Source organism: Aphis gossypii, unplaced genomic scaffold (genome assembly GCF_020184175.1).
Source record: "Aphis gossypii isolate Hap1 unplaced genomic scaffold, ASM2018417v2 Contig00055, whole genome shotgun sequence".
Classification (NCBI taxonomy): domain Eukaryota; kingdom Metazoa; phylum Arthropoda; class Insecta; order Hemiptera; family Aphididae; genus Aphis; species Aphis gossypii.
Window position 1 is genome coordinate 13,497 of NW_026082994.1, and position 23,642 is coordinate 37,138.

Here is a 23,642-nt window from a genome sequence, read left to right on the forward strand (position 1 = left end):
TTTAATAGCCACTGATTCTATGTCCTGCCTACAATCCTTAGTCTCTAATCCTTTCAACTCTCACATCTCCCCTCTTATTCTTCGTATTAAATCACTTGTTTTCAACCTCAACCAATCTAACCACACGGTTCACTTCCTTTGGATTCCCAGTCATACCGGTATTCGAGGAAACGAGATTGCTGATAATTTGGCTAAATCCTCCTTCCGTCTAATTTGTCCCTCTTTTATACCTCTATCACATTCTGATTTTATTCCATCTTTAAAACACTACCAATTTAGCCTATGGTCTTCCCTTTGGCATAACTTACCTGCTAAGTTCGCTTCGAGATACAGACATATAACGCCTAATATAAAAAAAAAAACTTGGTTTAATAACTTAAACTTACAAAGGTCCCATATAGTTCAGTATAACCGTTTACGGATAGGACATTCATTATTACCTATTCACTCTTTCAAACTTGGACTAAACGACTCGCCACTTTGTACACTTTGCACACTTCATTCAAACGAGTATATATGCGACCTTCCTCATATTTTATTTAATTGCCCGGCTCTCCGATCTAAAAGACTAATTATCTTCAACTCTCTTATGTCTCTTAATATTCCCATCAATCTTTTTTCCATCCTAAATTCCAATTCTGTAACAGCCATCATAATTATAATTGCCTTTATACAGGAGGCTGGCTTCATTATATAGTATACTAGCTGTCCCACCCGGCGTTGCCCGCGCAAAAGTCACCTCAGGTGAAAACCGAGATTTTTTTTATATTATATTAATAATAATAATAGGCGGCCTATTAATAATAGCTGACCCGGCAGACTTCGTATTGCGTACTTCGTTTTGCACTTCGTTGCCCGTTAAAAATGCCAATTCTATATGACTCAGACTTTGTTCAATACGGATTTTAATATTCGATGGATGATGTTCTAGATTTATCTTAAGTTTTCTGTTGCCCGGAATAAAAATTCTGATTCGCAGCAGTATATTATCAGGTAGGCAATCTACCTGCGGTAGATCGCGGACCTAGTGCTGTTTGTACGTAAATGTATGATTTAACTCTAATAAAGTATCAAAGTTATACTAAGTTTTACATAATACGGTAGATTAATATAATCAATTAATACATAATCCTAACCTAGGTTTTGATTCTCGAAAATCTTGAATAACCCGGCTTTGACCGTGTACATTTTTTTGTGTCACCTACTATAACTTTTATTTTATCAGTTTATATTTATTACAGTCTGCTTTTAGATGTTATGTTTATCCTTGGTTTCCCATGTATTGTAATATTGTAATTTGTTGACAAAAAATTACTTTACATTATGGTGTTATAAAAACCAAAAACAAAAAAATATTTATATTGAAATATTTTATTCATCTCAATAACTCTTTATTAACAGTATTTTTGGTACTGCCTTTTAGGGCTAAAATAACCAAACTACTGGCAGAGCTAACTCTAGAACATGTGATATAGAACTGTCCATGTGAAAAACATTCTTCTCTCAAGTCAATCCTTGTCATGCTCAATGATTGTCCTTGAGACTTATTAATAGTCATAACTCATAACAAAGCAAACTTTGAGTGGGAATTGTATTCTTTTTAATTCAAAGGGATAATCAGTTGGAATCAACGTTATTCTCGGGATTAAAACTTTATCTCCTCTAGCGCTCCCAGTGATAACTATAGCGTCTATTACATTTTTGTGCAGAGCTTTAACTTGCAATCTTGGTTCCTTTCTGATCTAAATTTTTCATACAGTTCATCATTGAGGTATACCTCAATAAATATCAAAAATTATTGTCCGGCTGCCACCAGCTCATATTCGACAACCATATTAATTAGTTTTTATTAATTTTTAAGAATTTAAACAATTTTAGATAAAATTAGAAATAACCGTTCATAAACTGGGGTGCGTATACGAAGACGCATTAATAATTAATATTCGAAAATAATAAGTAAAATACCTTGTCCTCGTGTATGCGTAAATGCGTAGGGTATTTTACAACTTCATGTTATCATGTTTTTATATATAATAATTAGCTGCAATAATAAAGTGATAAATGTGTTAACACATAAATCAAGTTGTTATAGCAACCATTTATAAACAAAATTTCCATCGTAAATCTCAAAATCCTCGTTTGAGCAACACTTTAAAATGTGGATTTTGAAAAATCCTTTCTTAGTGCCCGATGAAATTATTATAAAAATCTATCCTCGAAATTTCAAGTCGATAACTCAAATAGGTTCGGCTCTGCGTTGATTATTGGTAAAGTACACTCTCCTTTATATATAGATAATAATAATTAGCTGTAATAATAAAGTGATAAATGTGTTAACACATAAATCGGGTTGTTATAGCAACCATTTATAAACAAAAATTATAAACAAAATTTCCATCGTAAATCTCAAAATCCCCGTTTGAGCAACCCTTTAAAATGAGAATTTCGAAAAATCCTTTCTTAGTGCGCCTGTTGCCGCCCGGAATGCAACAATATTAGTAGCACATTATGTAATACACCTAGCCACTTATTATATAGGTCAACGGCCTATATTTGTCACCGGCCGATCACACACACACACGCACATCAGTGGCGTATTTAGGATTTTTTTCTAGGGGGTGATATAACCATAACCATAACTATTTTGAATATTAGAAACCAAGGGGACAAATATCTCCTAGGAGGATCTTGTTATCATACTTTTCCAGTTTCTGTAAAGTGCAGTTTTATATAACATGATTTTATTTAAAACTATACCAACATTAATAATATTATACATTTATTTTCATAATAAGTATTAAGTTAGATTACAAAATAATGTCCATTCTTCGTGGTTTTTGAGATATTTCATCCAACACTTCTTCTACATTAATTTCTATATCTCTATGAATGCTTAACATCGCTAAACCATTTAACCTCTTCTAAATTTTAAAAACAAAATATTACAAAATGCATGGGTTAATACATTATTTCAATATTAATTAGGTACCTACTTCAGACATTGTGTTGCGTAAGTATGATTTAATCCTTTTCAAACTTGAAAATGACCTTTCCGGACAAGCTGTTGAAACTGGCAATGTACACAATATTTTAAATAAAAAATGTATGTTTTGATATATATCTTCATTGCATTTTAGCAAACCATCAAATGCCGATTTTAATGTAATGTTTTGGTTTGCAAGTCTGTTCTTCCACATTTTTAATTCTGTCAATGCCACATCTGTATCAATTTCTGGAGCATAAAATTCAATCAATTTATTGAATTGTTCAATATTTTCAGTGGTAAGTTTTGAACTGCCAAAGATACATTCAAATCCTAAAAAATTATGTTAAAGAATTGCATGAATAACATGTAATAAAACTGTAGACCTAAACCTAATACAATCTATATATTATTTACCCTCAAATACACATCTGTGGTTCATAAACCGATTTTTAAGTTCTTGTATAAAGTTTTCTATGTATGGAATGAAAATAACTATTCTGTAATAGTTTTCTATAGATAAACCGTCAACTTTAGGATTTGCTCTGTTTTTTTGTATCCCTACAATTCTTTTGGTTTTTAATTCAGTACCAACCAAGTCTGCTGTTCGCTAAACAAAAAAAAAAAATTATTTGTATGTATAGTACTTATTTATTTTTAGTTGAGGTAATAAACAATATAGTACTTTAACTTCTTTAAAAATATGATTAAATTCTTCATCAGCATTAGTTCGCAAATTTTGAAGGCAATCTATTACCTCCTCAACTAACTCTATCGTCTGCTTTAAGTCGATACGCACTTTTTGTAATTTCTTACAAAGGGGCAAACCATATGAAAATAAAACCTATAAAAAAAAAAACAAATAATCAGGTTTAATGATTATAAATTATTGTTTAACTGCACGGTGGCAAATGCAGTTATTTATAGATAATTAAAACAATTATAAATTATTATACTAATTAGTTGACCAACTCACTTTAATTACATAAAGAGAAATTAAAAATTCTGATTCTGTAATAGCCTTTTTCAACATATCTGCATCTATTGAGGATGAATCTTTCCACTCAGTCGCAATTGTTTGTAGTGCATTAACAACAAATGGTAATAATTGAATAAAGTCATTAACTGCATCATATCGTTGTATCCACCTAGTGGCACATAAGCGTTTCAATTTTTTTGCATCTGGTAATGTATCACCATTTTCAATCTCATGTTGTAAAACATTATTTCGTTTTGGAGTGTTAAAAAAAACATGAGCTTTCTCAATTATGCCCAAACAGTTACGGATAGGTTGCAGATCACTGGCTGCCGACACTGCTAGGTTCAATGAATGAGCCGCACAGTGCACATACAAAGCCTTAGGGTATTTTGTTTTTATCACTGACTGAACACCTTTAATTCTGCCAGCCATATTCATGGCTCCATCATACCCTTGCCCGTATAGATAATTGCAGTTTATACCACAAGCAGCTAATCCTAAATTAAATTTTAACTATTTATTCTTAGAAGTAATTAATAATTATTATACAAAAGTTATAAGTTTTTGATTATAATATAGTTACCATTTAATATAGATGTTGCTAGATTCACACCAGTAAGACTATCAATAACAAAAAATTGCAGAAAATCTTCATGCAATATATTTTGATTATTGATATATCTAACGCATATTGAAAGCTGTTCAATAGTAGATATATCAGATGTTTCATCTACTAAAATAGAAAAGCATTTAGAATTATTTACATTATCTGCAATTCTTTTCATTAAAATAGTATTGCAAGCATCTATTATATCATTTTGAATGATGGGACTAGTATAACGTCGGTTTCCTTGACCAGGTCCTTCAAGAATGTGTTTTAGATATTCATCACCTTTCGCCCTATATTTTAAAATTGATCTAAAATTACCTTCTCTAGATGTATCATCTGTCAAAAAAAATAAAAATAAATAAATAATAATAATAATAATAATACATTTTTAATAAAACATTAACATAACAATTATTTTACCCTAGCTTTAGATTTATTTCTTATTTTATTCACAAAACAAAAGCAAATTAAATACCAGTTTATTTTATTTTGTTTATTTTAAATTTACCATCAACAATAATTGATCCACTGTCTCTATGTCCTCTTAAGGGAAGCTCTTCATGGCCACATAGTATCACACATTCAATAATTGGAATAAGTCTCTTACGGTTTTCTTTAACCTGAGACACTCTTTAAATTAAATCTTAAATTATACAATCAGTGATTAACATTATTATTAATTCATAAAACATACCTATCAGAGTCAATTTGATCAATAATTTTTAATTTTTTTTTCTCCATTATACTTATAAAATGATCTGCTTGCATAACAGCTTGGCAGTGATATTTATGTTTAACGTGCTCTCGAAATGTCTATGATAAATTATTTATTACACTAATGTAGTATGAATAAGGAAATAAAAATGCTAAGTGTTTAAATAATTTACCGCTGTAGCTTTAGCATAACTATTAAAGCAATTTAGTACAAGCTGACCAAGCAATTTCGCCTGCATACCACCAGTTCTAGCAAATACAACGCAATATTTACAAAAAAGACCTGCCATATCTTCGGAGTAAGCAAGCTATGCATATTGATCTAACCATTTAAATTGACATTTTAATCCTCTTAATTTGTTTTTTTCTAATAATGGAAATACATAATTTCGAGGAGGATGCCAGATATTTTTAAGCACCTAAGTACAAGGAAAAGAAATTTATGACTCTAATAAAATTATTTTAGTTTAAACAATAATACTCACAAATAACTTTTCATTATCTGTTAATGGAACTGCACGATTTACATAATTGACAAAATCCACGGATTTTATAGTTATATCACTAGTATTAACAATATGACACTAATACCGACACTAACACTTTCCTAAACAGTTACAATAATAATAAAAATAATAATTTATTAATATACAATAGAAGTAGGTACTTACCTCACTGGATTGTGAATGTAATTTATCGATAACTACAGACATGGGTTCATCACCCACTTCGACATGTGTATCATCGTTGTCATCCACCATTTCCAGTTTTCTAGGTTGAACTACCGAAAAGTAATTTTTTATGGTATTCGACATTTTAAAAAATTCGGTTCACCGATCGGTTAATTTTAAACGAGACACGAAAGGACTGAGAGCAAATGCAAACACTGAAGACTGAACAATGAGCACATGGTTTACGCACTATCGCTAACATGGTATAAATTAAATAATCACAGATATAATAGATTAATTGATGTATACACTAACCACGAACAAGATATTAAACGATAATAATAATAATAATTCATCATAATTATCTAATGTTCACGATTTTCTTAAAACTACTAATAACTAGATTAACTACAACTGTCTATGTCTATTATTAACTTCTATTGATAACGGATTGATGTAATACTGAATACTAAGAAATACTAAGAATACCGTTATACAGACTTACGGCTCAAGCGTTTAGAAGAAAAATAAGAAAAGTGAAATTAATAAAAAAAAAAGGTTCTGGGGGGTGATATATCACCCAGATCACCCCCCGTAAATACGCCACTGACGCACATACATATTACTGTTTATTTTATATTATTGTTTAAATTTGTGTTTTAATTGTTGTGTGAGTTATATAATATTAAGATTACGCGTGAAGAATCGCAATCAGCGCATTATTATGTCTTCCCGTCCGCCAGCGTCGTCGGTATAATATTATAATTAAGTCAGTTCTCTCTCCAGCGTTTACGCATAAACGCATTTTTACCGCCGTGTGCATATTTTTATTGTAAACTTAATTAAGTCGTGTGTGCGCTAATCGCCGCATTTTCTTTTTATTATATATTATAGTCGTGTAGACGCGAATCGTCACTTACTTTTAGATTCTGAACGAAGTGATGAATGTATTGATTTTACAATGATGTTTTTTTTTTTTTTATTTTTTTTTTTTTTTTTTGTGTCTGTCACCACGTTTTGGAGCAGTAAAAGTGCTCCGATTTTAAAAAGTGGACCCTGTTTCGGATAGGAAAGTGAATGTAGTTTGTACTTTGGGGGGTCAAAAGTAAAAAATTTCCAATAGTTTTCAAAAGCGCCGGGAAAAACCAAAAAAAAATGACGGAAAAACGGGAATTTTAACGCAAAACCAGTTTTCGACCAAATCGATTTTTTTTTATGGTTGTAATTCAAAAACTAATCACTGAAAATACTTGAAATTTTCACCAAATGTTAATGTCAGTGGTATCCGTATATAGTTAAATTTTCAAAAATTTTTGACTTTTTTTGAGTTATTTATAGACCACTGAAATTTTCGATTTTTTTGAGAAATTTTTTTTAAAGTGTCGATAAAAAATTTTTGGATGACCAAAAAGTTTTCAAAATTTAGTACAAGGTTCCTTATGAGTTGTTTTTAATGTAGCTAAAAAAAATTAAAAATCGTTAGTCACAATTTTTTTTTATAAGCGTTTTTAGTTCAAATTTTTACGAAATCTGTCGAAAACGCGAAAATTTGCAAGTAATTTTGAAGTTGAAAAATCATAAAATTTTTTTCTTTTATAACCAAGTTTTGAAAATTTGGTGCAAGGTTCTCCATACATTTTTCTTCAAATATCTGTAAAAAAAACTCTATCGGATTCAGACAACAAATTTTTATGAGTGTTTGAAATTTAAATTTTTACAAAACCGCGTTAAATAACAGTTTAACCTCAAACGATTTTTGATATTTGTTATTATTCAAAAAGTATAAGTCGTAGATACTTGAAAATTTTACCAGTTATTAAGACTCGCGTTTTATTTACGTGATTTAATTTTCAAAATATTTTGACTTTTTTTGAGCTATTTATAGACAACTGAAATTTTCAATTTTTCTCAAAATTGTTTTTTTATGTGTCGATAAAAACTTTTTGGCCCTATCAAAATACTTGAAAATTTAATACAAAGTTCCTCATAAGTTATTATTAAAGTGATTAAAAAATTATAAGAATACATAGGCACAATTTTTTTTTATTAGCATTTGAAGTTCAAATATTTACAAAAATTCGTCAAAACTATGAATACTTGCAAATTATTTTGTAGGTATATTTCATAAAAATTTTTGTATAAGTAGCTAAGAGTTGAAAATTTAATACAAGGTTTTTCATAAGTTACAATTATTATAAAAGAACTTAAATTTTGTTGTATTCAGGCCATTAAAACATAAACCACCTTTTTCACCAACCACTAGAAATTATATCCTAGGCTGACAAATCATCTTCGTTCAGAATCGTTTTTCGTATACAATGATAACTATCATTGGATTCAAATTTAACACTCCTATAATATATAATAATGATCCATACGGCACCTAATGTACAGCAGAGCGGTACTCACTTGCCCGCTTTTTTTATATACATATTGTAGGCGCGAATCGCCACATCTGTTATATTATTTTATATATAATATATATTATTTTTATATGGTGCAGGCACGAATTGCCACCTTTATTATTGTATGATTTTATATAGGCGCTAATCGTCGTTTTTAAATTAATATTATATTGCAATTTGCAGGCGCTAATCGCCACATTGTTATTATTTTCTTGTAGGCGCGAATTGCCATACTCGTTTATTTATTTATTTATTTTCCGTGTATTATTTGAATTATTTTGTGTCTGTGTGTGTGTGAATTTATTATAGCATAGGTAGCAGCTGGCCAGCCGAGCACCGACGATCTGTGAGTTATTTTATATTGTTATTTTAATTTAATTATTCTTGATATTATACTCTTATTATTATTATCGGCTGTGCTAAACTAGCATTTTAAATTATATATTCTTTTACCTGTTGGGCCAAAAGGGCCGTAGTTTATTATTATTGTATTATACTGTGTATCTTTACCAAATTTCTACTGTGTTACCATTTATTCTTAGTTACCCGTGTCCCTAGTTTTAAGTACACACACACACAAATATACACACTTACACACACCACTGCACACTAGCACTCTTTGGTCTTGCTCGGCGACCCCGTCCACTTCCTTAGAGTCGCTATACACACATACACACAGGTCGGTCGGTGTGCAGCGCACGAAGTATTTTGGTGACCGAGCGCGTGTATTAGCATTATATGCTCCCGGCCCGTTCAGCGCCTATACATAGTAATAAGTACATATCCTGAAAATTTCAAATAAATCCGTACGGTAGTTTTGGCTGTACGTTGATTATTGGTAAAGTATACTTTCTCTTATATATATAGATCCCACACAGCAATTTGAAAACATTAATATTTTCACAATATTTGAATAAGAATCCACCTCAAATATTTACTGTAGAATATTATACAGTTGTTTTGTAAATATTTGATCTCAAAATATTTAAACCCAAATATAGTCAAAACATTTTCAAACTATTACCTACCAAATATTATATATCAATTTCCCATCTTTTGTTTTGAAAATATTTGATCTCAAAATATCTAAACTCAAATATAGTCAAAATGTTTTCAAATTATTACATACCAAATATCATATACCAATTTTCCATCCTATGTTTTGAAAATATTTGACCTCAAAGTATCCAAAACCAAAAATAATCAAAACTTTTCAATAATTATTTCATTTTAAGGGTAGATTTATATATACAATGTACCACTGTACATTATTTTTCCGACAAGTGCATCTATTTGTTGAAACATTCAAACATGTAAATTGAATAATTATTCAAATAGGTATAGGTTATATAAGTATTTAACGGTAATTTATTATACTTGGACAGATAAAAAAGAGCAAAAGCAAATTTTTATAACATGTAAACTGATGTAATTTTTCAATGATGATGGCGATTTAAAGTTGTTGACCAGTGTATTATATTATATTAGTTTTATTTTATATATTATAATATATATTACAAAAAATTAATCGTGGGATCGAATTTCGTGAAATTCATTAAGTAAATACATTTCGAGCTAGGTACACAGTATATACAATATACATATATATATATTACTTTTCCGACAATAATGCATTTATTTGTTTTGCACTATGTTTTGTAAAAAAATTTTTGATAACCATTCCCTCCAAATTTCGAATGTATATTCGCTGTTTCTATTAATGTTATAATGTACTGTGTAGATCAAAATGCCATAAAAAATCACGTGTCACAAAAAGTAAATATATGTTTACTACTCACAATAATATATTGTGACATAATATATAATATATTGTATATAATGTAATATTTTTTGTAATATTTAAATTTAATTTAATATTTTACATATTTTCTTTTTTGTTAGCAATATAAAATAAATTTATTTTACTGGTTTAAACTAGCACTTAATATAATGTTATAACTTATATTTAACTTATATTAAAATATTCCAAACTATATTCATTGATAGGTAGGTCATTGATAAAATATATAATAGATCAGTTTACATATATTATTATATTGCTCTTTTTTTTTTTTGCAATTAGTGAATTATGATGAATAATAATAATTATAATGAATTATCGTATAATATACTTATTCAGTATACATGTTAAATGTTTCAAAAAATAGCTGATGCGTTTGCTGGAAAAATAATGTTATAAATGTACTGTGTATAGTTATTATAAACCTACACCGCCTTAAAATAAAATAAGTAAAATGGTTAAAAGCGTAAGCCTAAAAAACAGCAGGCCGTTTGGAAAAATAATAACTATAATATAATAGTATAGTTCGCCAACGGGCTACACCCGTTCTTTTCGCAAAAAAACTAATTTTCAATATGGCCTACGACATATTATACATAAAATATATCTACTACAGCGGAATACTTTTAAAAATTAAAATAATATTATTCGTCACATATATTATTAAGATTGTTTTTTGATAGATATCATAATAACATATTATTTCATTTATAATAATTATTATATGATATATATTATGATAATATCATCAATAGATATAACTATATAAGTTACGCAATAGACATTTTTTTGAATTTTGATATAATTTGATATAATATAATATAATATTGAATTATATATAATAATGGCCAGTGGTCACGGCCGACATCACGTATATGATGTTTTATTATTCAACTAACCTACCAAGTACAATAAAATTACAACACATTCATTCAATAACCGGGCTGGCGTATAGTAATTATAGGCACAACACCGCTGACTGCTGAGAGGTAATAGTGGTAATACATATTGTAACAACAATAATATACGTCATAATATACACACACAACGTATTATTCAAATTTATATATATTATATAATATTATTAATTAGTGGTATTCTATTTTTCGTTATACTTTATAGTTTATAAATTATTATTATTGTGCGTTATCGGCTATTATCGAGCATTTGGCCGGACAACTATAATAATAAAATGTGATGTTCACGGAATTGGGATGCGTTCATAATAATTACAACATAATGTATAGGATACAAATAATAATATATTAAGGCTTCTGACAATGACGCTTACGCGGACGTCTCCACGGGAGCAGCTCCACACAGAATAATAACAATAATAACAGCAATAAATAATAATAATAATAATATTGATACTAGTATCATACAAATAATAATACGATAAATACCGGTCGGCACATACGCCACGGTCGTTACGGTCAGTATCGGCGGCGTTGGTGGCGGCGGCTGATACGGCAATGTTGATAACCACGGACACGGCGGCACGCGAACACGGCGGGAGATCGGATTACGTAAAGCGCGATTTTACGTAATCACGATATTGAACGGCGGTATTGCGCAATAAAATACGACGCGTTGAATTCGTCGGTCGCGGGGCGGAACACGGCACGTCGGTGAATAATAAATAAATCCGTGCAAAATGCCAACACGAGTAAAAGGATACAATACGACTTGCAGTATCACTTTTGAGATGGTCGCGGAAAAAAAGGCGACAAAAATAACGGCCGAACACCACACGAGACGCACGGGCCGAACGATGGTGAGCGTAGGACTGGCTAATTATGGACGGCGACGACTTTGCCAAGGTCAATGACCGCGCGAGATGCGCTGTCTCGCGGACCGGTTGTCGCACGGCGTAACAGTAGCGGCTGGAAGGGGCAAGTTCGAACATACTCCCCCATGGGAGGCGCAGCTTCACATCTTATTTGATTTCCACCGATACTGAGACATATTATATAAATCAAAAGGGTCGAAAACCAAGAAAAAATATAGTCGTAAACACGAATCTAAAAATACAATAATTGACACTTAACAATAAATCATAAATTGAATGATAATACATGACTCGCATTAACCGAACATTAGGTAATGCGAATAATAATTTGACATAGAAAAATAAATATTAATTAATAATTACACAGAATACGAAATAGTAGGCCATTTGGCGCGTAAACATAATTTAAACAAGGGAACCTGTACAGTTACCAGGCAATAGGACTAGCTTAACGACGGGACGAGTGACCATCCCGCGCGAGGTTAATACGCGCGCGACTCTTACGACACCATCCTTACCGGGTAGCACTTCGAGTACCCGTCCAAGTCGCCACTCGAGTGGAGGAGCTAAATTGTCTCTTATGGTGACCATCTGTCCTATTTCGATGTTGGATTGCCCGTGAGTCCATTTGTTACGTTCCTGTAACGTTTGTAAATACTCCGTCGACCAACGGCGCCAGAACGCTTGGTGGCAATGATCTAAAAGTTTCCAACGGTCGGTCAGCGAGCGTTCCGGAAATTCGGAGGTGCGCGGTGGTAGAGCTAACAACGGTTGACATATTAAAAAATGGCCCGGCGATAAACTCTCGAGGTCATGAGGGTCGGTCGACGCCGGAGTGAGTGGGCGAGAGTTTAACACAGCCTCAACCCGACATAACACGGTTGTGAACTCTTCGTATGTGAAGCTGTGGGCGCCCATAATCCTGGATAATAATCGTTTCGCGGATCGCACTGCGGCCTCCCACAACCCACCAAAATGCGGCGCGCTCGGAGGGTTAAATTTCCATTCGCAGTAGGACTTCGCAGAGGTGATGGTCGCTTGAGCGGTCGCGCTGTTAACTAACTGTCGCAACTGTCGGTCAGCGCCGACGAAATTTGTTCCGCAATCGGAATAGACCGTGGTAGGTAGACCGCGTCGAGCGACGAACCTATCGAAAGCTGCGAGGAAGGCTGAGGTCGACAAGTCTGACACGAGTTCCAAGTGGACTGCTTTGACACCGAGACATACAAAAACAGCTATGTACGCCTTGTACGTTCGTGATTTCCGTAACCGATTTTCCCGCATAGGTATTGGGCCGGCGTAGTCTACGCCAACGCGTGAAAACGGGCGACATTGTAGCACTCGCGATTCGGGTAAGTCAGCCATGATAGGAACAGGTACGGTCGCGCGGAGACGAACACAACGCGTGCACTGGCTGATAACCGAATGGATCACGGACCGTAACGACACAATCCAATATTTACGATGTATTAGAGCGGTCATTATACGTGGTCCAGAATGGCCAGTAACCTTGTGCCAATGACGACATACCAATACGGCCAGATGCGATTCTTTGGCTAATAAAACTGGATGTCGATGGTCATATGGCAGCTCCGAGTGACGTAAGCGGCCGCCAACGCGAATAATACCTTCAGAGTCCACGAAAGGGCACAAGCGGGCTAACGGCCGATGTTTTATATGACGTAGTTTTTCCAAGTCGATGAATAATGACGGAAATGTGGTGTGTTGAGACGCGGCGATTACTGCACGAGTCGCTCCATCTAACTCCGCTTTAGTGAGCGCAGTCGAGCTTTCGACGGGACGTCGTCGACAAATATTAATAAACCGACGAACACGCGCGACAACACGTATAAGTTCGTCATATGACGAAAAACGCGTGAACCATTCGACTGTGGTGGCGGTTAAACAAACTGTCAGTGAGACAGATTTCACTTCGGGCAACTCTGCGACAGGTAAACGTGGTATGTCACTCCCCCATTCGTGTGAAGGGTCACGGAGGAACGGAGGACCTGACCAATACAACTGATGATGCGGCAACTCGGACGGCATCAACCCACGAGAAGCACAATCCGCCGGGTTCATCTCCGAAGTGACATGTCGCCATTGACAATTCGGTAACAACGTTTGCACACTATGAACGCGGTTTGACACATATTGTTTAAACGTATCATGGGGCACGGTTAGCCATGATAATACAATTGACGAATCCGTCCAAGCCCACATGTCAACGATATTGAGGTGCGTATTTAGTAATGATAGTACCCGACTCATCCAACGTGATAATAACACGGCTGCATTTAATTCGAGCCTCGGAACGGATATCGGTTTAAGCGGGGCTAACTTTGTCTTGGAACCGACCAATATGATTGACGATTCGCGGGGGGCGTCATGCACACGCAAAAATACTACCGCGGCGTACCCACGTTGCGACGCATCGCAAAACCCATATAGCGAGCACCGAGCTCCGATTTTGGTATTGAAGTAACGTGGTACGTGCACTGATGCTAAGACGGGCAGTTCCGCAACGAATTGTGCCCAATCTTGGTGAATGTCGATAGGCAAACGTTGATCCCACGAACAAGTGGACTGCCAAGTGCGCTGCATAATGTGCTTAGCAAGGAAGGTTGACGGCGCGAATAAACCTAATGGGTCGAAAAATCGTGCCGTCAGAGACAACATACCGCGCTTGGTAAATACTGGAGCCGAGTCGAAGTGAGCTTCGCAGCCAAAATAGTCGCCGCCGGTGTGCCATGACAATCCGAGGACTTTCGTCTCACCACCTTCATCACCGGCGAACGACGTAGATTTGATCACCCGGAATTCGTCCGGAACAGCCTGCAACACGGGTGCAGTGTTGCTCGCCCACTTTCGCAACTCAAAACCCGCGCCGGCGAGGACAGACGTTAATTCTGCCTGGATACTGAGCACGTCATTCACAGTGTCGGCGCCGTAACAAATATCGTCCACGTATGTCTGGTGGCGCAATGCATCACATGCGTGCGCGAAACTATGGCAATCGACATCGGCGACCTCTTGCAGGACACGTAGCGCGAGAAAAGGAGCGCAGTTCACGCCATAAGTTACCGTATTCAGCTCGTACTCGACAAGTTCCTGGTGTGGAGATGAGCGCCAAAAAATGTGCTGGTACGTACGGTATTGCGGGAGCACAGTAATCTGCCGGTACATTTTACAGATGTCAGTGGTGAACGCGTGTCGGAACAAACGAAAACGCGTGAGCACATCCACAATGTCTTGTTGTAACTTGGGCCCCGCGAATAATGACATATTTAAAGATGTGCCATCGGCAGCCGCAGCGGACGCGTCGAAAACTACCCGGAATTTTTCATCGGCACCGCACACGGCATGATGTGGAATGAAATATTGGCCGGGAGAGGACGCCACCGACATATGTCCGAGTGATGCGTATTCGGACATAAACTCGTTGTATTTAGCTCGCATTCGGACGTCGGAGCCCAGCTTCCGCTCGAGGCGCTCAAACCGTTTTGCAGCAACCGCCCGGGAACCTGGAAATAACTTGTCGTGCAACGGCACCCGGAACGGCAGTGGGACTGCGAAACGACCCGACTCGTCACGGACAAGATTCTCACGGAAGATACTTTCGCATTTCCCGGCATCGGTAAACGTCAATGGGGCAACATCAGGTTCTTCTATGTGCCAAAAACGTTCGATCAATTGTTCTACGGATGTTAGTAAAGACACGGCAGCTTCTTGAATTTCCGGTACGTTAGATGACGACACGGAACCGATCAAGATCCAACCAAAGCAAGAACTGAACGCAGCTGGCAATGACTTGTCAACCATAACTTGACGCCCATCCATGATCGACGAGAACAGGTCTGCGCCCAATAATATATCCACCGGCGCCGCGATATTAAAGTCTGGGTCAGCTAACGCCAAGTGTGAAAACTTGTCTCGTATAGATGGTTCCAACGAACGTCGAGGGAGGTCACTGGTTATAGACGGCAAAACCCATGACTCGAACGATAATGCTGGGTCAGAAGCGAAGCGCGGAACGACGTGACATTGAACTCGTCCTTGCACGGTAGGTACGGGCACTCCAGCCAAACCGGAAATAGGAGCAGTCCAATTTGACCAACGGAAGCCTAAACGCTTCGCACACGGAAGTGAAATTGCGTTAATATGAGATGCGGAGTCGATTAGAGCGCGCGCCACCTGGTAAGTCCCGGAATGATCACGTATGTGGACTAACGCTGTGCCGAGCATGACAGACGGACCACCGAATCTCGACAGTAACGAAGTAGCGACGACAGGAGGCTGGGCTATCGACGGCGGTGCTGCGTCCTTGGTGTCCGAGTGCAATAGACTATGATGACGGCGCGAGCAGATTTTACATTTTGTTGACGCCTTGCAACGGTTTGCCCAATGATCGGACCCGAGACACGTAAAACAGATGCGTTGGTTACGAGCCCATAGCGTACGGTCGTCGACCGACAACAAACCAAATTTACGACATACATCAATCGAATGCGAATTGTTACAATAAGTACACACCGATGACGTGTGTGCGACGGCAGGCTGTACCGACGCGGCGGAAACTAACGAAGTCGGCGGTGGTCGATCTATTTTACGCGGCCATTTCGGCGGAACCTTAGATTGTTCCCTTTTACGCGACGCTTGCTCGGATTGTTTACCGGCAACGCCTTGTACACGCTCGAGAACCGCAATGCGTGACCGAACAAATTCAAAAAGACCTTCGACTTTCGGGAAGTCGGTGGTCAACTGCGATTCGAACAAAGTACGACACGACGCCGAAAGGCACCTCGAAGCCAATGAAAACAAAATAAAGTCACCTAAATCTGGAACCTGTAGTGACGTGAGAACTGCAACACTTTCCCCAAATATCGCCATGAACTTATTTAGGTCCGTCAAACTGTCCACCGACGACACCGGTACTTGTAACAAGTCGTCGACCACAGAACTTGCGACTAACCGCGGCTTGTCGAAACGTGATACCAAAGCGGACCATGCTAAATCGAACGTGGCACCGGAGATTGGTATGCCACGAATAACGTCGGCAGCGACTCCATGTACGCATCCGACCAAATAATAATAACGTTCGATGTTTGATATATTCGGGCGTTGTGATACCAATGCAACAAACCGGTCACGGAAGGCCGGCCACTTATGTAGATCTCCGTCAAATTGCGGTAGTGGGATTTCGGGTAGGCGACTGACTACACGCGTCGATGACTCGTCAGCGAGGACAGGGGTATGAACAGAACCGTCGAGACTGTGAACGGATTTGCCATGGTCCACCCTGTCACCCGATGTCACCGGCGTAGATGGCTGGACATGATAATGAGACATTACGGCCTTAGCGTAGTCTACCAATTCGCTTACTTCGATGCACAAATCCGTAGTATAATCTGATAACATATCTAAGTCGCAAAACGCTTCGAACACAGCGTTATCTTCAGTTTGAAACCCAGCCCACAAATCGTCCAACTTAGCTGATGCGACGAGCAACTGAGGTGCTATAGTAGCATCGTTATTGGCCAGCTGAGCCGTTGCGTGAATAGCTTTAATCCGAGCGGCATATGAATCCCTCTTAGCTATTGCTCTAACCTTCGCGCGTTTACTGCGCGCCAAGTCTTCGTCTTGACCCATGACACAGCCGATTAGGCGCTCTACCAGATAAGACTAAGAAATGCGCGCGCGTACCTCTCGAAGCGGTCACTCGGCCTAACAGTGCTTTAAATACAATAACTACAATAATACTAGGCGGGATAATAATTTAAAATAAAATGGTAATATGAACCCAGCCAAACGTGAACATCAACCACGCTCTGCTACCAAAATGTGCGTTATCGGCTATTATCGAGCATTTGGCCGGACAACTATAATAATAAAATGTGATGTTCACGGAATTGGGATGCGTTCATAATAATTACAACATAATGTATAGGATACAAATAATAATATATTAAGGCTTCTGACAATGACGCTTACGCGGACGTCTCCACGGGAGCAGCTCCACACAGAATAATAACAATAATAACAGCAATAAATAATAATAATAATAATTGATACTAGTATCATACAAATAATAATACGATAAATACCGGTCGGCACATACGCCACGGTCGTTACGGTCAGTATCGGCGGCGTTGGTGGCGGCGGCTGATACGGCAATGTTGATAACCACGGACACGGCGGCACGCGAACACGGCGGGAGATCGGATTACGTAAAGCGCGATTTTACGTAATCACGATATTGAACGGCGGTATTGCGCAATAAAATACAACGCGTTGAATTCGTCGGTCGCGGGGCGGAACACGGCACGTCGGTGAATAACAAATAAATCCGTGCAAAATGCCAACACGAGTAAAAGGATACAATACGACTTGCAGTATCACTTTTGAGATGGTCGCGGAAAAAAAGGCGACAAAAATAACGGCCGAACACCACACGAGACGCACGGGCCGAACGATGGTGAGCGTAGGACTGGCTAATTATGGACGGCGACGACTTTGCCAAGATCAATGACCGCGCGAGATGCGCTGTCTCGCGGACCGGTTGTCGCACGGCGTAACAGTAGCGGCTGGAAGGGGCAAGTTCGAACAATTATGAACCATAATATAATCCTATATTTAATATTATAATATGGTCAGACGGCCAGTCAAAAGTAATAGGAATATAATAAAAATAAAATATGGGTTATTCCAAAATTGTTGTAATCAGTGAATCCGACGACCCGACCATACTGGTCCGAAGCGCTTGTCGCGTCTTCCACCCCGCCGCCACCTGTACCACAGCAAATAGCTATCGGCGACGGGTGTCGCGAGAGCGTTTAATACTTTAATTATTATTATTACTTCTTTTTTCCGTGGTGCACTGTCTCGCCTTTAATAGTTTAATGCGCTGTTTAAGAGCGTATAAGCTAAACGTGTTCTATACTTCTACAGTTCTATAGTGTTTTGATTCAGCCATAAGTTATATAAATTATAATAGTACAACCTACAATATATTGCTAATAAGTGTAATAAGCATATTATTATTATACGCAACGAACGGTAATTGCCACCAGCCAATACGCGTAAGTACCTATATATAATATATAATAAATTATATTACTATATATTACTATTAGAATATTATAAATTTATTATCTATCTACATTATTTAGAGTATTAATACTAGGACATCTGGCAATGCACTGTTTGTTTTCCTTCTCTAGCCCACGTGCAACTTAGACAAAACGTATTTACACAGAATCATTTTTCTTTTTTTTTTTTGAGTAATTTTCATCCATTACAAAAATTAATTAAATATAATGAAATAAGCTTATAAATTAGTACAATATTTCAGAAGAAATATGTGATCACACATGCAAAGCTTACAACAAGAATCTTAAAAATAGTATTTTATTATTATTTATTTTATTTTTGTATCTACCTATAGCAAAATTATACAATATTATATATAGGTAATAATTGTTATTGCATTTAAATAATATATAATATATTATGGTTATATATTTTTTATATACCTAATCTTAATATATGTTTTTTTTAAATAATAATTGTACCTATAGATAGGTAGGTATGTATAAAGATACCTAAGTGTTAGATTATTATTTTAAAGAAAAACTACAAAATATAGGTATCAATTTTTTTTCACATAACAAATAAATACCTACTAGAATAGTCACAAATAATAATTATAATTCGTATTTTGTATCCATATACCTATACTATCAATTTTTATTTTCATTTTTCAGATATTATTCATATTGCTAATTAGTAGAATTATAGACTTTATTAAATACAATTATTTACAAAGAAACTAAGTTTTATACAATTTAAAATTGTTTAGTTATAACTTAACAAATGATTAAAACTACTAGTTATAGAACGAAACAAAGGCGATTGCAAAAAGAATTGCAAATTCTAGAATGGTCATCTATAAATGAAATCTCAGATAGTCTTGTTGAAAATACTCCATCACCTCCACATGATGATAATTATGATTGTATCAATACAAGTATTCAAAGCTATACCAGTAGTTTACCTGGACATAACCATATTACCAATAAACATTTCTATAAATCATATAACAATAATTTAAATCAAGATTATTTAAGTAATGTAATTTGTACTCGAAACAATGCAGATTCAAATTCAATATCAATTCCTCTTACACAAAGTTCAGTATATAGTGAAAATATTAAAAATAAAATAAGAACATGGATGGTAAATTTCAATGTTCCCCAAAATTCTTCTAATGCCTTATTAAAAATATTAAAAAATGATGTCAATCTTAATTTTCTTCCTGTCGATAGCCGTACATTACTTCAATCTGGATCAACAAAAGTTTTTAATATTCGAGAAATCGAACCGAATGGCATATATTATCATTTCGGGTTAGAAACTGGTATTAATTTGTATTCTAAGATATTTTCTCTAGATGATGTTATAAGTATTGTAATCGGAATGGATGGTCTACCTTTAAGCAAGAGTAGTTCAAGCCAATTTTGGCCAATTTTGGCTTATATTTTTCCTTATAATAATAATGTTTTTCCTATTGGAATATACTATGGCCACAATAAACCTCAAGATAGTAACATATTTATTAAAGATTTTATTGCAGAAATGCTTAAACTATCTACCCATGGGATAATGATAAATAATATTACTAAAAAAGTAATTTTAAAAGTAATTTGCTGTGATGCTCCTGCCAGATCATTTGTAATGAGAAACAAGGGACATGCTGGTTATTTTTCATGTTCAAGGTGTGTAATTGAAGGAGAATATTTAGAGAATCGTGTCTGTTTTCCATTTATCGAAAACTGTGAAAAAAGAACTCATTATGATTACATAACTATGAAAGACGAAGAACATCATACATCTTCAATAATTTCATCCCTTGTCATGATCCCTGACCTTGATATAGTTAATATATTCTCTTTGGACTATATGCACTTGGTTTGCTTGGGAGTTGTGCGGAAATTAATTATTCTTTGGCAACATAAGGGACCAAAGACTGTTCGGTTGCCTAGTTGGAAAATTAGAAAAATTACAAATTCTCTTTTGACATTAAAAACTGATGTAACCAATGATTTTCCACGAAAACCAAGGGCTATAGAAGATGTAGCTCGTTGGAAGGCTACTGAATTCCGCCAGTTTTTGTTGTATACAGGACCAGTAGTTTTAAAAAACATATTATCTAGTAACTGTTATGAACATTTTATGGTCTTAAGTATTGCTATGAGAATACTTTTAAGCCCTAACTATAAGCAATATGTTGAGTATGCTCGCAAACTTCTTGTTTATTTTGTTAAATCATTTGAACAAATCTACGGAAGTCAATTTATGTCATACAATTTTCATAGCCTAATTCATTTACCTGATGATCATATTAGATTTGGGCCACTCGATTATTGTAGTGCGTTCCCTTTTGAAAATTATATGAAGGATTTGAAAAATATGCTCCGTAAACATGAAAAACCTTTACAACAAGTTGTTCGACGTTATGAAGAAAAATGTAAAAGTGGAAACATAGAACATAATAATAATAATATCAAAAAAGTTAAATTTACCACCAAAGAGCCAAATTGTTATTTTTCAATTCAAAGTGGTGAAATAATAAAAATAACTGAAATTGTATCATCAATGACTTCCAACAATATAATGTTAATTGGTAAAATGTTTTTAAACCAGGAAGAAATGTTTATTAGCCCTTTAAAATCATCTAAGCTCAACATTTATAACGTAAATAATCTTTCTCAACATTCATTCGAATGGGATGAATCTGATATTAAAATGAAAATGATGATTTTTCATTTTGAGGGTTTAGTTACAGCTATACCAATTATTCATTCTTAATTAATATAGTGAGTATGATGTAAAAAGTTGGCCTCTATGTATTTTGTGTTTAATTTATTATGTTTTATACTTTTATTGTTATGGCTATATCGTATTACACACTTAGAAATATTGGAGTTATTTTAACAATTGACTGGATGTTGAAGGGTAAAATGTTAAATTACTAATAATTAGTATTTATTTTAACACCACGGAATGTATATTCAACTAAAAATGTTCAACATTTGTTGGAGTTAAAGTAACAATACAAAACTATAGTTTATATGCCATTTTAACACGAATAAAAAATTGAATTAAGTTTAAATAAATCAATATTACACCAATGTATTTTGATTTCAGCATTAGTACGCGTTATTTTCACAATTTTATAATTAAGTTATTTTAAACCATTGTTTAGTATTAAAGGATAACGTTACACTGGGGTCAAATTGACAAGTCGAGTGTTATTTTAACACCGTAATTTTAATATTGTCGTTAATAATGGGTAATCCCAATATTTTGTTATTTTCGTGAACGGTTGTCGTTTGAGCGGGACTGCGGGAGTTAGCACTATCTGGTCAGTCCACACTCCACAGTTGTGAGTTGTCACTTGTCGTCATTGTTTTCACTTTTTTCACTGTGTTTTACAATATCGATAAGCTACTACTTTACGAAGTTTGAACTTTTGAAGTGTTTCAAAATTGCCGAAAAATGAATCAGTATCAGGTATGTATTAGTTAATTATTAAATTATGTAATTTATTTGATGATTGCATGCATATTAGGTACATAATCACAATGTGATGATAATTATAATACAATATGCTATTTCATGTAAACTCATGTTATACATAATAATATATAGGTAAGTACTTATTGGTTATTGTTTACATTTTGATCCAATTTTCATATTATACCAGATACCTACAGGCTACAGCAGTACAGCTTCAAATTACTTGTGTTCATTTTTTAAATTAATAAAGTAGCTAATATTTATCTCAATATCAATTATTTTTAGTATTACATCATAAAAAAATATACAATTTGTCTACTGCCTTTAAATTATGCCTTTTACATAAAGTATAAATCAATTAAACAAAAAGACAACAAAGATAATGTGCCTAATTTTGTTTTTATTGTTGTCTCAGTTTCCATATTATCCGTCAGGATCTTCAGCTGCTGAAATTCAAAATTTAGATCAGTTAAATCAGTTAGATAATTCGTTGTCACAATCTAATGTTATTCAAGAGTTTTATAAGGAATCGCAAGAACCTCTTACAGGAGACAAATCTATAAGTTTAACTGCTAATTTGCATACAAAGTTTGGATCTTATAGGCCAATGGCATGGACAACAGAAGTATAATAGTTATGAATTGTTATTTTATGTTCACCTTTAATATATAAATTTCTTAATTTTCATTGGACTCTATTGCAACTTTTGCATACTACAAACGATGGGAGATACATTTTAGCAGATTATAAAAATAATAATGGTTTTTTGTCTGACGATTCGCAAAATTTACTTACAAAACTCTTAATCAACCATCTATTACAAGATCAGAGCAGGTATGAAAAATGAAAATGTTCAACCTAAGTTTAAAAACAATTTTGAAACATAATTGATATATAAAGAATTCTAATTTTTACTACAAATTGAACTAGTAAAAACCCTGCTAATGATGTAACTAATAATGCATAGTGAGTAACTATTCATATACTTGATGTTAGTATTTTGAAATTTTTTTCAGAGGTACTGATTTTTATTTTAGAAAAATAGCAGAGCTGATTATTGAAATTTTTCCCAAAGAACAAATAGTATGGATTTAATAATATTTATCAAT

The 23,642-nt window shown here is 34.8% G+C and overlaps 3 protein-coding genes across 3 annotated transcripts; all 3 read right to left on the reverse strand.

Annotated features, from left to right (window-relative positions):
* Positions 1-2,807: 2,807 nt before the first annotated feature.
* On the reverse strand, positions 2,808-3,245 carry LOC126553057 (52 kDa repressor of the inhibitor of the protein kinase-like). Its single transcript, XM_050208250.1, has 2 exons — positions 2,994-3,245; positions 2,808-2,921 (listed from the first exon to the last, which is right to left on the reverse strand). The coding sequence occupies exons 1-2, from the start codon at positions 3,195-3,197 to the stop codon at positions 2,808-2,810; spliced, it is 318 nt and encodes a 105-aa protein (XP_050064207.1). The 5' UTR covers positions 3,198-3,245.
* Positions 3,246-3,392: 147 nt separating this feature from the next.
* LOC126553052 (zinc finger MYM-type protein 1-like) lies at positions 3,393-6,047 on the reverse strand. The gene is made up of 8 exons (XM_050208244.1): positions 5,958-6,047; positions 5,460-5,594; positions 5,267-5,385; positions 5,081-5,202; positions 4,546-4,908; positions 3,960-4,459; positions 3,669-3,827; positions 3,393-3,593 (listed from the first exon to the last, which is right to left on the reverse strand). Exons 1-8 carry the CDS (start codon positions 6,045-6,047, stop codon positions 3,393-3,395), a joined length of 1,689 nt encoding a protein of 562 aa, XP_050064201.1.
* A 6,313-nt stretch (positions 6,048-12,360) lies between these two features.
* LOC126553053 (uncharacterized) lies at positions 12,361-17,604 on the reverse strand. Its single transcript, XM_050208245.1, has one exon. It carries the CDS (start codon positions 17,602-17,604, stop codon positions 12,361-12,363), a length of 5,244 nt encoding a protein of 1,747 aa, XP_050064202.1.
* Positions 17,605-23,642: the final 6,038 nt, after the last annotated feature.

What these genes read in the sequence shown, in the direction of transcription:
- LOC126553057 (XM_050208250.1), bottom strand. Translation starts at nt 3,197, where the DNA reads ATGTGGAAGAACAGACTTGCAAACCAAAACATTACATTAAAATCGGCA. An exon ending in TACGCAACACAATGTCTGAA is followed by an intron (nt 2,922 to 2,993) that starts GTAGGTACCTAA and finishes TTTAAAATTTAG; the next exon opens with AAGAGGTTAAATGGTTTAGC.
- LOC126553052 (XM_050208244.1), bottom strand. Translation starts at nt 6,047, where the DNA reads ATGGTGGATGACAACGATGATACACATGTCGAAGTGGGTGATGAACCC. An exon ending in TACATTCACAATCCAGTGAG is followed by an intron (nt 5,595 to 5,957) that starts GTAAGTACCTAC and finishes CAATATGCATAG; the next exon opens with CTTGCTTACTCCGAAGATAT. An exon ending in TTTCTCTTTATGTAATTAAA is followed by an intron (nt 3,828 to 3,959) that starts GTGAGTTGGTCA and finishes TTTTTTTTATAG; the next exon opens with GTTTTATTTTCATATGGTTT.
- LOC126553053 (XM_050208245.1), bottom strand. Translation starts at nt 17,604, where the DNA reads ATGGGTCAAGACGAAGACTTGGCGCGCAGTAAACGCGCGAAGGTTAGA.